The sequence below is a fragment of the Electrona antarctica genome (assembly GCF_951216825.1).
Source record: "Electrona antarctica genome assembly, chromosome: 17".
Classification (NCBI taxonomy): Eukaryota; Metazoa; Chordata; class Actinopteri; order Myctophiformes; family Myctophidae; genus Electrona; species Electrona antarctica.
This window is the reverse complement of record NC_136798.1, coordinates 39,638,193-39,653,752: the sequence shown is the minus strand read 5'-3', so window position 1 is coordinate 39,653,752 and position 15,560 is coordinate 39,638,193. Positions and strand designations below refer to the sequence as shown.

At 39.4% G+C, this 15,560-nt stretch overlaps 1 protein-coding gene across 1 annotated transcript; it reads left to right on the top strand.

Annotated features, from left to right (window-relative positions):
* The first annotated feature begins 2,045 nt into the window (after positions 1 to 2,045).
* On the top strand, positions 2,046 to 12,634 carry LOC306941118 (uncharacterized protein). The gene is made up of 16 exons (XM_079526432.1): positions 2,046 to 2,092; positions 3,397 to 3,432; positions 3,589 to 3,840; positions 5,082 to 5,378; positions 5,708 to 5,977; positions 6,257 to 6,532; positions 7,049 to 7,318; positions 7,627 to 7,947; positions 8,273 to 8,371; positions 8,482 to 8,497; positions 8,728 to 8,816; positions 9,537 to 9,608; positions 10,031 to 10,105; positions 10,521 to 10,592; positions 10,889 to 10,949; positions 11,113 to 12,634. The coding sequence occupies exons 1-15, from the start codon at positions 2,059 to 2,061 to the stop codon at positions 10,915 to 10,917; spliced, it is 2,208 nt and encodes a 735-aa protein (XP_079382558.1). The 5' UTR covers positions 2,046 to 2,058; the 3' UTR covers positions 10,918 to 10,949; positions 11,113 to 12,634.
* The last annotated feature ends 2,926 nt before the right edge of the window (positions 12,635 to 15,560 follow it).

Sequence of the window (15,560 nt, the reverse complement as noted above, 5' to 3'; positions counted from 1 at the left end):
AGCTCACAATGGGATCTCATATCTACACATTTTAAGCTTGTCGATCAGTTGTTTCAGTTTTTGTTGTTGTATGAAGATCAACTAGTGATAAGATGTTGATGGCAAGTGTTTATATTTCCATATTATTTAGTAGGTTGTAGATGTTGTTTTAAGTAGGCTTTGTGACGAAATTAATACATTTTTAAATTTTAGAATAAACGTGCAGATTCTGCAGAAGTTTGGGTTCATACGATGTGTGCTTGTATAATTATCTGCATTTTAATAAATACTAGTTTGTTCTATAAACTCCTGCTGCTTATCTTATTAATATTATTATTAGTATTATGACATGTGTTATGTATTTAAGACAGTTTTTAACAGTCTCTCCAAGTAATATGTTTGATATTAGGCATACTAAAGATAAGAACAAACATTAAAAGGTACTCTTTGTACTTTAAGCACATTTTGATACAGACTCAAGTACATTTTGAATTCCATACATTCAGTTAAAATTGTGAGTAGCCTACTTTTTCCACCACTGCAAATGTGTGTGTATTTGTTGCATAAGACGACTTTGACGGTTGAGCCAATCTCTCCATCTCGCTTTTGTATGACATGACAGTATATGTATTCCATTTGCGGCTCTGCTTGCTGACACAATGACACAGGCCATGGAGCCTCACCAAGAGAGGTTTCCTCCTGATATGTCATTGCTAAGGCGTGTTACTGTTCGCTGCTGTCAAAAATCACGAATACACTAAACCTCAATCTCCCATGGAGTCCTGCCACATTATCCTATGTTTGTCTTTATATTAAACGACATCGTACAAGTAATTTGACTTCATCACTTTGCCTAATACACTTCTTGATATTCTATGTATTTACGGTTTCACAACAAGCATGTAGAGAGACAGGAAACCACCGCAAATACAAACAAGTCATGAACAAAACCACATCCTCTTTAAGTGCTCAGACCTGTATAGCTCCTCTCTCTCTCTCTCTCTCTCTCTACACAGGCACACATGGTTTCACAGTGGTGACACGTTGTGAGGTGAGCTTGTAGATCGGATATTTTCAAATAGCCAATGTAAAGGGTTAAAGTGGTAGAACTGGTTTTTATGCTACATTACATTTGGCCGGGGAACCCCTGGAAGCCCCTCAAGGACCACTGGGGGTCCTCAGACCACACTTTGAGAACCACTGATACTTGGCTAATAATAATCGTGGCATGTGTGTGTGTGTGTGTGTGTGTGTGTGTGTGTGTGTGTGTGTGTGTGTGTGTGTGTGTGTGTGTGTGTGTGTGTGCACGCGCATGACCTCGCTCAATATGTGAGATGGGTAAGTGGTTGCCATTCACTTCCCCATCCAGACTGTCAAGACAGTCTAGGCCAACATCCAGAACAGGCTTCAAAAGGTCACACTTTTTTGACATGAGAGCTTCTTTCAACATGTCCAGCTCAACAAGATCACTAAAAGAAATTGTTATACCTTTGCTGAAAATAGTTTAAAAATGTAGCCGAGGGCTTTGGAATAGTGGCACTGATAACATATAATAGAAGGGTGAAAATGGAAATTGTCTTTTTTTTGTATACAACTTTACAATGCTACTGATGTTTACGCAACACTCTTGGAAATACAGTATTGCATTGTTTGTGGGTTTGAGCTGACAGGCCCTTTTTGATGTCAATCAATCAATTCACCTTAATTCAAGTGGCAGATGCCAAAAATAGTTTTTTTATATTTAAATGATATATTTTTAGGGGAATGTCATGTGGTCTACCTGCATGCACAGCCTTTGTGATCTATACTGGTAGATCGCGATCTAACTTTTGGGCACCCCTGCAGGTCTATGGTCATAAGGGTCAAAATTACATAATCCTTATCTCTGGAAATGATCTGCAACTGCACTCTTTTTCTCAGCCTCTCTACCGTAAAAGAGGAAGGAAGAGCAGTTTACCAAAGCGCTCATGGCATGACGTGAACCCCCGCCTCCCCCCCCGCTTCTCTCTCTCTCTCTCTGCAACTATTAGTTCGCTATTAACAGGAAGTAGAAGGTTTTTCGGAGCCATTCAAGAGAAGATGAAACTACACACCGTGGCCTGTGTTCTCCTCTGTGAGTATAATTATGTATAGTAGGTCAGTTATATAGCACCATTAAACTAGTATTAAGCTGATGAGTTTGAATACATGAAATCAGTAATACTGTATGTAACTTTACTCTTTTATGGTGTTATGGTTACTATGCTAATTGAGCCTGCCAGGTCAAAATTCATGTCAGATCCTGTGTCTACAGTATATGACCTTTGACACGATCTAAATGTCTCAATAGAAGAGCAGGGACTGGGAGACACAATACAACCACCTCAATTATATTTAGTTTTATTGTATTAAGATACAGATTTAACACAATGACATTGTATTAATTAAAAAAGTTACATAGTGCCACTTTAAAGTTTAATCTAAAGTTTTTTTATTTTATTTAGGATCGTGACAAAAGTTTTCAACTCAATGTGTATTTATCATTTCATCAAAATTGACTATAGGAAATAATGCAATATAATAATACAAAACGTGAACAACAGGCTGAAGTACTGCAGTGATGATGCAACTACGGTATACAGTAGACACCATCATAAACTTTACAATTACAAATTAGGCTACATTTACATTCTTCTCAATACATCAAACTATGTGTTAATGTGCAGCCTCAGATTGTAAGCTTGGTATTGTCATACGTTATGAAGAAAGGATTTCAACATTTTCTTCAAAACACTGTCAACACACGTACTGTACACACGCTATAAAGGGGCGTTACCCAGGACTGTAAGTCGTGGGTTGCTGCTGCTGTCAGAACCCCGTGCAGGAAGTTGCATGACGTAAAGTGAAACATTTTGCATTTGTGGGTTAGAAGAAGTGAAAGTGCTTTTGGAAATGCCTTCCAAATTTGACAAGATAGAATACTGTCTTAAATGCTGTCTGTGGTGCACACACAAACTAGAGTAGGTGTTAAAATGACCACAGAAGTGTTTTAAAGTAAAATCCCTTTCAAGTTTTGATGTATTTTTTCTCATTGAACTTGAGCCATATAGTTCTCCACAGGCCTGAGAATTGCCCTAACTGAATTGCCCTAACTGATCATGCCCGAGGCCCAGCCTAGCGCTATTAGCATAGATTTTAGACCTGACCCGGCCCTAAAACTTCGGGTCAGGCCTGGTCGGGTTTGGGCAGAATTTGAGAACTAACAAATACACAAACAGACAGAACAGGCATATATATGCCCGTGTTAGGCCCGTGTTATTAGGCCCGTCCTGGCCGGATCGGGTCGGCCCTGGTCGGGTTCGGGCTTTCGAGTTTGAGAAATCATGCTTAGCTTGATATTGCTTGATATCAAATGTTTTTTCCTCTCTCTCTCTCCAGTGGTGAGCATCTTCCTCTCCTGTGGACTCAGTCAAGGTGAAGATTAACTTATTATCTTTTGTCTTTATTCACTCAGTAAAGATCATACACACTTCAACCTCTCAATTATTACATACAGTATATTTATGTCAGATGATGTATTATATCACGTTTGTACCATGTGGTTTGATTCTACTATGTGTGTTTGTGTAGATACAACAAAAGCTGTTCTGAGCGTGCAGCCCAACCCGGCATTCACTGGAGAGAATGTTACATTCATATGTGACAAGGAAGGAGAGGACGAAGGCTGGAACTTATACAAAGATGGACAATTTGTCAGCTCCACTGATCAGAATCGTTTTGTATTGAAAGCAGAGCAAAATACATACCAGTGTCACAGTCACCCTAAAACACCTCCAGAGGATCAACGAGACAGCGATATAGTAACTTTGATTGTATCATCAGGTAAGTCACGGAATTGAGTCAAATATTACATTGTGGTTTTAAACATATTGTTATTACCGGTAAGTTGGTAACTAATTGGTATTTCAGTCACAAAAGTATTGTTTTAAAAAATATATATTGTAGAGACCGTGGGCCCTATTTTGCATGCACCCAAGGATTGTGGGATTTAACATGGGCGCAATGGGCGCCCATGGGCGTTCCCGTGGCCGAGTTGCTATCTTGCGACACTAGTTTTATCTCTAAAACACCTGCCCTATACCCTTACAATTTAAAAATGAATGCATAAACAATGACTGTTTTGTTGTTGCTGTCCTGCTGTCCAGCTCATAAGTAACATTAGCACCTGTTCGAGGCTGCGGTCACAGCTTGCTCGCTGCGGTGCGGAAATCAGCCCTCTCGCGGTGCGTGTGGCATAGCTTAAGAGGCAGGGAATCACTCCCATTGGCTTAGGCAGCGTGTGTGGCAGCCAATCAAGCTCCCCCCTTCATCAGTCTCCAAACAGTATAATATATTTAAAAAAATATTATAATAGGCTACAAAAGAAGAAAAAAACTTTGGCGTGGGTGGTCTGAGAAACGTATATACAGTAAGCTTTCTTTCCCATATCCGTGTGTGGGCAAGATAGCATTTTTTTCATATGATATACAGGACATCTCACAGTATCAATATCGTGGCCGTTTGTGTTTCGACCACGGAAATTATGCTGTTACATGCATATACTCATCACTGACGATGATTTACAGCACTATATTAACCCTTTATATGGTTTTGTAAGAGAGAAAAGGATGTGCAAAATGGGACTTGATAATCAGCGTGTGAACTGTGTGTAGTGGGTTTTTTTGTGGGAGTTTATGTGGTGCATGTTTGCCATGCATGCATGTCTATTATTATTATTATTATTATTATTGATACATGCATTTTGAGGCAGGTGGTCCGTGGACCCCCAAGTGGTCCACGAAGCAAGCAAAGCCTGTCACTGCCTCTCTGTCTCTCTCTCACACACGTCAGCGGACACACACGCGCACACACACGCACACGTTGCAAGCATGGCACACGCACGTGTGCATGTTTGCACGACTGCTCATTGAGCGGAGCCCTCATACTTCTCTGGGGCGCAGCTCTGCGTGTTATAGCAGGTGTGTGAAGTTGTGTGATTCTGTAACCTGCGTTAGGGAGGGGACGGGAGGTAACTAGCTTTTGGGAGAAATACTTACACAGTTTGTCGCTTTTATAAATTACAGCTAAACCAACACCTACAATGGTATCAGACAGAACCAGTGTCTTGGCATTAGACAGAATCAGTGTCTTGGCATTAGACAGCGTGACTCTCACCTGTACTGTAGAAGACAGTACACCTCCATGGGGAATCTATTGGTACAGAGACTACAAAGAGTCTGACTCTGAACAAGTGACGGTGACAGAAGGCTCAACCTACAGTCCCACAGTCTCAGAGAGTACAATCTACTCGTGTCGAGGAGGGAGAGGAGACCCACCATACTACACAAATGTCAGCAACCACATTGATATCAATGTCTCTGGTGAGTTATAAACACACTATTTCACAGCTTTATAGGGCAAAGTAGTGGGCGTGGTTTTCTGGTTCCACTGAAAAATCAGGAATTCTTTTTTTTTTCATAGAGATTTACAAAAATATTCATATCAATTATGTTAAGCCTATAGAATCAAGTGATTTTTTTTAAACCGCTAAACTAAATCTATATCATTACATCTAAATCACTATGGAAAAATTAATGGCTAATTTTTCAGTGGAACCAGAAAACCACTCCCGCTGCTGTGTCCTGTTCCTCTATATATTCCACTGCATGGTCTAAATCAAACACAATGATTGATCCATGTGTTTGTGTAGAGAGACCTCCAGCTGTTCTGACCGTTCTGCCCAACCCAGCATTCACTGGAGAGAATGTTACGTTCACATGTGACATGAATGAAGGAGAGCAGGACTGGTCTTATACAATAGTCAAAGATGGTGCTTTCTATGAAACACACTCTGGTCAGAATCCTTATGCATTTAAAATGCCAAAGAGCAGAAGGCTCAGTGGTAAATACGAGTGTACCGGCCGCCTTACAGGGAATAACCAGGTTGTGAAAAAAAGTGAAGTCACCTTGGTGGTGTCAGGTAAGTCATATCATTTACTCATCACACTGACATTGTGTTTATATTATGATAATGGTTTAATTATGGTTCTGTACTACTGTGTAGACATAACAGTGTGTGTGTGTCTGTGTGTCTGTGTGTCTGTGCGCGCGCGCGTGCGTTCGTGCATGCGTGCGTGCGTGCATGCAAGTGAAATAATGTTTTTTTCCCAGTTTATGTTAGAGAAATGAATTTGAACTGAACTGTACATAAGTATTGGGTGGGGGTTTGTAATTCTCTCAACTGTCATAAACCACACAGCTAAACCAACGCCTAAACTGGAATCAGACAGATCCAGTGTACTGACAACAAACAATGTGACTCTCACCTGTAAAGTGGAGAGTACAGCTTCATGGAACATTTACTGGTCCAGAGACAAGAAAGGCTCTAAACCAGTGACGAAGGTGACAAAACAGACAACCTACACATTCAGGCCCTCCAGTGTCTCAGAGAATGGAAAATACTTTTGTCGAGGAGGGAGAGGAGACCCAACATACTTCACACATTACAGCACCTCAGTTAATATCGATGTCTCTGGTGAGTTAAAATATACTGTACTCTAATATGATTGATTCCTTTTATACAACAGGTAGTTCCAATCAGGTAGTTCCAATCAAGCAATGTGATTGGTAGAAAAGGGCTCTCCAGCAGTGGTCAAGACTCTAATGAGCATGACAGAACCCTTAGCAGTTCTCAATTTAAAAGAATAAATTTAAAAACGACCGAAACACAATATAAATAAATGTGTTTTTTAATTTCTTCAATCTGAGCACAAAGACATCACAAACATATAGATCATCTGGCACCAATCACAGGCAGTGTCACAGTGACAGTGGTGGCAACACAGAAATGAGCGTGGAGGATAATTGTCACATAATGACAATTGGGGAGAAATAGTGGTAAAAATAAATAATATTTGTCTACTCGATATTAAATGAAATAAAAGTTAGCAGTTAAACGTTTGCAGGTTCACTCAACTGAACTGAACGTGTGTGTGTGTGTGTGTGTGTGTGTGTGTGTGTGTGTGTGTGTGTGTGTGTGTGTGTTCTACAGAGGCACCTGTTCCTGTTCTCAGCAGACACCCTGACAGGCCTGAGACTTTCATTGGAGAGACTCTTACTCTGAACTGTACGCTACCAGAAAGTCCTTCTGACTGGACATACACATGGCTGAAGGATAAGAATCCTTCAACCAGAATTGTCAACTCTGAATACATTTTAGGTCCTTCTGAAAATGCCAGTGGTGAATACCAGTGTACAGGTCGACGGAATCATGACCTACAATATTCCAAATCCAGCAAAACCATCACAGTGTCTTTCAAAGGTATGCATTAGATCAATAGGAATAGAAAATATGCCCCAGAGACATTCACACAAAGTACCTTGAGATAGTATACTAGTCTCTGAATAGCAGGCATTTGTCATGATCTGTCTCCCAATGCAAGTGTGTTTAAAGATGCATTTCATTGTTTAAGACTTTGTTCCAAAAATAGAGACAATCTAAATAATGTAATTTTGTTGCTATGATTCTCTACTTCCATATGAAACACCAGGATTTGTCATAACCAACCACCTTTCTACAAATGCTGAGCCAGTGTATTTATTTTACGTTTTTCTCTCTAATGTGAACAGATCAACCAAAGGCCACACTGACAGCTGAGCAGACAGTCATCCCAGCAGGGGGCAGTGTTGCACTGAGCTGCTCTGTGGAGGAGGGTTCTGGATGGAACTACTCCTGGTACCAATGCTCTGACTCTACTGGACCAATCACAGCGTCAGAGGGTGGTCAGTACTCTGACTCTACTGGACCAATCAGTGAGTTAGAGGGTGGTCAGTACTCTACTGGACCAATCACAGTGTCAAAGGGAGGAGTCTACAGGTGCAGAGGAGGGAGAGGAGAACCAGTTTACTACTCTCAGTTCAGTAGTGCTCTTACCTTGAACACAACTGATGGTGAGTAATTATCTCCGCCAGGCTGACTGGTGGGGGGGGAGATTATATGTGTCCATCCCTGTCCGCGTGTCCGTCTGTCTGTCTGTGAGCAGCTAATCTTGGACACACCAATGGACCGTACACTCCCCAGTTGTGGCTATATATCAAGGAAGATGCACCATCCCAAATTTTACATTAAATGACAATTATGCCATATAGCATATATCATGTTTGTAGATTATACTGAATGTGTACTGTAGTCCTATTTATGAAGGTATACCGTAACTAAAATGTTATTTTCTTTGCCGATCCTGTCTAAACGTTCATCGTCTCCTATGCTTGGCAGGACCGAGTTCTCTACACGTGGGTCTGATAGTAGGACTTGTTGTTGCGATTTTACTGTCCATCCTGCTGCTCCTGCTGTGGCGAAACAGAACATCTAAGGGTGAGAAACACTCAAATATTGATTATTATATTAATACAACCCTCCTCTGTTGTGACACTGAACAGCGTATAACACTATTTAACACTTGTTTTACTGTGTTTTTATTCCAGGTCCATGTTGTGTCAGGTATGTACAACTATCTGTCTCTGTCTAGAGCAACACCAGTGTGTGGATCAGCACTGCTGTTGGATCCATACAGTGATTTTAATCTGATTGTTTTCTGTTGGCACATTGAGTCACATTCTTCTGCAGACGAGCACGCACACACGCACGCACACACGCACGCACGCACGCACGCACCCCTAACCCTCTGTCTCATCTTCACACATGACCACATAATGCTTGCTACTTTGTAGATCTGTCGAGTTCCAGGGAACCGCTGCAGCAGACCAGAGGACCAACCAGAGTGGAAGTCCTGACGATGTACACGCCCCACTTCAGAATGGTACAGTATGCCTTTAAACTACTTCACAATGGTACAGTATGCCTTTAAAACATTTACAGAATGGTACAGTATGCCTTTAAACTACTTCAGAATGGTACAGTATGCCTTTAAAACATTTACAGAATGGTACAGTATGCCTTTAAACTACTTCAGAATGGTACAGTATGCCTTTAAAACATTTACAGAATGGTACAGTATGCCTTTAAACTACTTCAGAATGGTACAGTATGCCTTTAAAACACTTACAGAATGGTACAGTATGCCTTTAAAACATTTACAGAATGGTACAGTATGCCTTTAAACCACTCAACCAACCAACCACTCACTCACTCAGCAGCCCAGCTGATTACTAACTCTAGGCCTCATTCACACGTACCAAACACCAATCAAGCAATGTTTGGTCGTTTTTTTGGGCCACCACAATGCTTTTCCAATGGGAGTCACATGGTTTGATCAAACATTTGTGTTTGATCGCTGATTGCTGAATGCTCCCCCCTCATCAAACAAAAATGTTTGGTCAAACCATGTGACTCCCATTGAAAATGAATTGGAGCAGCAATCAAAAAGCAATCAGGCATCACACACGGACCGAACATTTGTTGTGTAGGTGTGAACTAGGCCTAGCACTGATGTTTCTGCTTTGAGAATGAGAATTCAATGAATGAATGAATCAAATGTATCAATCAATCAATGGTTAACATTACATGTCCTGTCTTTCAGACAAGTCTGCAGCTGAGTCCAGTGAGGTGACATATTCACAGATTGAACTCAAAAACATCAGCAAGAAGAGGGGTGAGTCATCTGGATAAAACAAAAATAAATGCAACATGAAAATCGCTGCTTATGGAACGTAGAGTGTAAGTGGTGATTTGACCTGAATTCACGCACAAGTGGATTCACAATAAATTGCAAATAAATACATGATATACTCTACTGCAGCCTATAGGCTACAGACTACAGGGAAACCTGCTGATCTTTATAGCCCTCCTGTCCACAAACAAGATATCCTGCATGAATGTCTAACTGACATTTTGTTTTTTAAGTGGTGCAACCACTCCCTTACGGAGCTATGTGTGTGAGTGGGTGGGTAAATCATCAATAACTCCAGTGATTATGTAAGAAATTAACATGAATCACGGGCCAAATGGTTTGGAATTTGACCACTATTTGCTGACTTTGCTCTGTGTGCGTGCGTGTGTGTGTGTGTGTTACAGAAGGAGCAGCAGAACCAGATGTGACCTACGCCCAGGTTAACTTCCAAAACAAAGCTAAAGCCAACAACCAGAAAGGTATAGTGTAAGACCCTGCTGTGTCCACCAAAACATTGAATTGTTTATAATGTTTAAAAATGTCTATATATAAACGTGTTTTTGGGAACTCCAGCATCTTGGCGTTGCTCTGGGCTTTTTTTTACCTTGCGCTGGTGTGCTTTTCCCTGCCTGCGAAAGCTGTAGGCCTACTCAAATATTTTCACCTCAGGCGCCTGGAATCGCGAGGTGAGCGCCTTGGCGTTTTCAGCCGAGAAATAAAGCTCAACGGGGCCTATAAAGTGCATCACTGGATTTTCCCGTCACATTTGGAATATGACTCGCCATAAATTCAACCTTGACACTGCATTAACGTGCGTGTGCATGTTTGTGTGTGTGTGTGTGCGTGTGTGTGTGTGTGCGTGCATGTCTGTGTGTATGCGTGCGCACATTATAGGAGGAGCAGCAGAACCAGATGTATATGCCCAGGTGAACTACCAAAACAAAACTAAAGCCAAAAACCAGAAAGGTAGGTGGAAAATACATTTTATTATAGGTTATAATAGAATAAGAAAGGTATAAAATACATATCCAATAAGTATAATAGCAATCGCAATATCCGGATTATTTCGTCAATATATAGTGTACGTCACATTGAAACAGTATTGAAATACTGCTGTCACCCAAAAGACAGGTAGAAACAGCCTTGTAAGGTTAAAGGTTAAGATGTGTATAATTAGACTGAGAAGCAACATAATGTGAATTAAAATGCACTAGGCCTACTTTATGTTCTGCTAACATGTTCTGCGTATATTCCATTCACAGAATCACCAGCTCCACATGCAGCAAACTGAAGATGCCGTTTATTCTCTGGTCAAACCTCTTGGTAAGATACTGTTTCATTTCAACTAGCAAAGAGCTAATATGCTGCTACAGTACAGTAGCCTACTGTATGTCTAGCTGTGTGTTTATGCTGTGACCGTTCATACTGTGAAGTTATAATATTTGTATTTCGATGGCAGTCACTGTATCTGCGTTTGACTTTTTAGGTGGTAAATGAAGAATTGAAGATGCTATAAAACATGGCAAAGAGAAGACACAATGGAAGTACTGTATCACAGTTGTACTTATTATAATTCACTTTGATATTATGAATCTTCCACACAAACTGGATCAGGCCGGTTCTAGCTTGCCCCACTAGGGTGGGCAGGACGAATATATGGAGGGTCAAATCACCATAAACCAACGTAATGATTAGAAACATATGCTATCATCACATCACTTTATCTATCCATGTCTTGCCTACCTAATCAATATTATATTTAAAGTGTACATACTGTACAGAACAACCATGGCCAAAACAAAAGCAGTGGACTTGACTTGTATAGTCCATGTTGTATACACCAATTACAACGCAGAACTGGCATTTATAATTGTTTGTGCGGATGATCATTGATCACATAAGTGTCATTATCGTTTTATTTATAGATATTATAGTAATCTTTAATTATTATAGTTAGTTATCTTCATAGTCATTATTGATGTGGACGGCTCTTTAGCCTTTAGTAATTGTGCAGAATTACCGTTGCGTATAAAAACATGGATTATTCATTTAAAATATTATTTCACCTGCGTTACTTTTCTTTGTATATAGAGGCTTGTCGTAATCTTCTTTTGATAAACTCACAACTCTCTGTAATGTAATAATGCAATTTGAGGTGTAGAGAATGACGCGTTTTTTTTCTTTTTACTTGCCTTTTATTTGTCTTGAAAATGTTTTGTTGTTTTTTATATAAAGCATCTGTGTCATTTTAGATTTCAGCGTTGGCAATTCAAAATTAGCAGATATACAAGCTCACAGAGAGTCACTGCATATTTTTGTAAATTTTTTAAAAATGTGTTGCGTTTTAATAATTCTGAACGGTTTTAGGAGGCATTTTGTAGAATTAGCCTCAGGTCTTATGGGTTTTTAATAAGACTGTTACAATGTTTTTACTGAGTTGTGTGACATATGAAAAGTATTGTTGTTGTGCGTGGACCACAGGGAGTTGGGGACCCAACTAAAGAAATACATTGTAGGGAAAAAAATCATTGTTGCTGTCGAGTGGAAGTCCAAAACTGTTTCACACGTTTCATTATTATTTAAAAAAAACAATTTAAAATAGTGAAGATAGCCGATCTACAAGCTCACAACGCCCAGTAAATGGGCTATTTTTACTACTTTTCTGTGACACACTTGAATGATGAAGTAAGACTTATTTACAAAGTTGGAACAAAACAAAAAGTTGAAATATGGAGATAGGTCTTTCTGCCTGACAGCATAGTGGATAGCCTATAGGCTACACAGTCAAAAGTACTTTTTTATTATTATTAATATTTTTTGCAGTAAGCCTCATTTAGCTGTTTTCCTTGATATGGTTTAGGTATCATTTTGAATAATTTTGAATATTACCTTCTAGCATTGCAGGTTATTTAGACATTGATTGAGCAGCTTTAGCTTTGTTACATTGAGGGGACTGACTATAGAGCCTTCGGTACCTCGATCAGTCAAAGAATTATAAATACAGGGTTTAAGGGCTTATGTTATTTACCTGTTGTCTTTTTACTATTAATAAAACATAAAAACAAAGTCGTGTAAGATATTTTATTCCATTATATAATATGGTAGCTGAATTCATCCAGATCAAGTTTTCTTCAGACCTAGTGTTTTTTTTCTGTGTCGTTGATTTATTTCAGAGCTTTTTTGATTGATTGAAAATTGTATTAACAGTTTGCAGAATTACAGTACATTTCAAGCACAAACTCAATACAAAGGCTGTTAACTGTGAGTGGACGACCCAATTAAGCATTACACTTGTTTACAACAGGGTCCACCATGTTCAATTCATCAAAACATTAAGAGACGTACAAATAGACACTTCTATATAGACAAAGAACAGTACAGGAATTCATCATAATGGAGGTAAAAAGGGAAAAGAAACATATACAGTGAGGGGAAAAGTGGGGGGGGAAAGCTTCTCAAACTGTTTTGGCATTCAGTATCTCTTTCCCTGACCTTTGAATCCAAGAGCCCCGTTTACCCGACTACAACATTTTGATATTTTTGCATTGGCTGGGCTGCAAGTGTGGCTTTCTACCTCAAAGTCAAATCCCACCCTGTGAACTAACTGGGTGAAGAGTTGTAGTGTGTCGTTCTAAACCTGTTACCTGAGTCAACACTGCCCTCTAGTGGATATTAACTTAACAGCAGCTCAGAGCTCGTAAAGCAGCTGGACAGAGCGGTTTCTCACACTGTGATACTATACGTCTATACCCACTGTAGTGCCCAAAGTCCTGTACTAAAAGGCACTGTGGTATACTGACGGCAAGTGTTCAGACGTGTGCTTGATAAACTGAAGTCCAAACTGTTCGTTGAATTCATAAAGAAACTATATTTATTTTCACAGCCGATCTGTCACCTCAGCATTCAATAAATACTTAAATAAATAAACAATCAAACGTCCAGAATACAGACCACAGCTCCTGTTGCACAGTTAAAAACAGTGTGTACAATTTTGAAGTACATTTACTTTACTTGAGTATTTCAATATTGTCACCTTCTTAAAATGATGGCCCAATTGATTCAACTAAGATGAACACTAGCTTGACCATTTTAAATATGGTTGCTGTCGAGTGGAAGTCCAAAACTGTTCACGTTTCATTAATATTTAAAATAACAATTTAAAATAGTGAAGATAGCCGATCTACAAAATCACAACGCCCTGTAAATGGGCTATTTTTACTACTTTTCTGACACACTTGAATGATGAAGTAAGACAATAACATTAACTTATTTACAAAGTTGAACAAAACAAAAAGTTGAAATATGGAGATTGGTCTTTCTGCCTGACAGCATAGTGGATAGCTTATACATAGTTAAGGTACTTTTTTATTATTAATAATATTTGTTGCAGTAAGCCTCATTTAGCTGTTTTCTTTGATATAGTTTAGTTATCATTTTGAATAATTTTGAATATTACCTTCTAGCATTGCAGGTTATTTAGACATTGATTGAGCAGCTTTTAGCTTTGTTTGGGAATAGAGATGTAAGAATTATAAATACAGGGTTTAAGGGCTTATGTTATTTACCTGTTGTATTCTGTCTTTTTACTATTAATAAATAACATAAAAACAAAGTCGTCTCAGAGATTTTATTCTATTATATAATATAGTAGCTGAATTCATCCAGATCAAGTTTTCTTCAGACCTAGTGGTTGTTTTCTGTCTTGTTGATTTATTTCAGAGGTTCTCAAAGTGTTTTGGCATTCAGTATCTCTTTCCCTGACCTTTGAATCCAAGAGCCCCATTTACCCGACCAAAGTTCTTTGTTTACCCAGGGTGAATGGACTAAGCTCGAGATGCTTGTTTACAGCCAGACCCTGCTCATAGAACATTTCATGGTAGAGGTTCAATGCCTTGCTCAAGGGCACTTCAGCGGTGGTAATTTTAACGTGCCGGTCCGGGGATTCGAACTGGCGACCTTCCGATAACAAGACCGCTCTGCAAACCGTTCGGCCACCGCTGCCCCTAAAGAGCTCAGAGCTCACATACCGGTACATAAGGTAAAGCAGCTGGATAGAGCAGTTTCTCACTGATACTACTACAAGTACATTTACTCAAGTAACCTACTGTATTTACTCAAGTACTGTACTTAAGTACAATTTTGAAGTACATTTACTTTACTTGAGTATTTCAATAGTCACCTTCTTAAAATGATTGCCCAAGTGATTCAACTAAGATGAACAGCTTGACCATTTGGAATATTGTCATTCAAGACTTGGGTAAATGAATTGCCTTTTAATAGTCAATTTAGGGATGTTGAGCCATTTGAACATCATGATTAATATTATTTTGCTATGAATTATGCCTGATTTTGTGTTGAAATGTCTTATGTTGATGTATCACGATAATTTACAATTTAGGCATTTAGCAGACGCTCTTAATCCGACTACTAGCCAGAACACCACATGGTACATCAAATACATATACAGTAAATAGTCATCATAGTCTACTGGAAGCCCCTATAAGTCCCATAGACCCAGTTAGTATAAGCTTTTATGATTCAAATGTCATCTAGTCAGTTTAGAAGATGAGATTAAGCTTGGTTGCTAAAAGTTGCACGTTGAGCAATTTGAGTAATTAGCATAATATGTCACCATACCATTAACAACCTGTATGAGGAAAAAACATAAACATGTCATTAGTATTGAGGAGAGACCTCCGTACACTCGACTTACTAAATAAAGCAGGTTCGTTGGCGACAAAGCAGCAGACTGCAGACACGTAGGAGAAGGAGGGAGACCCGCACACTGCCACTTGCTGGTTCAAGAGCTTTTTATTTAATGTCCACAATATGCAACGTTTCGGTCCTTCGAACTTCCTCAGGCATGATTCAGAATAATCAGAAACACGTGCAATCATCTAAACAGGTAGCAGCTGCTTAGAGTTAGTCCACAGT

Bases quoted from the DNA above. Each gene is read 5' to 3' on its own strand.
- LOC306941118 (XM_079526432.1), top strand. From the start codon at position 2,059: ATGAAACTACACACCGTGGCCTGTGTTCTCCTCT. The intron at 3,433-3,588 runs GTGAAGATTAAC...GTGTTTGTGTAG, and splicing joins CTCCTGTGGACTCAGTCAAG to ATACAACAAAAGCTGTTCTG. The intron at 10,593-10,888 runs GTAGGTGGAAAA...TTCCATTCACAG, and splicing joins TAAAGCCAAAAACCAGAAAG to AATCACCAGCTCCACATGCA.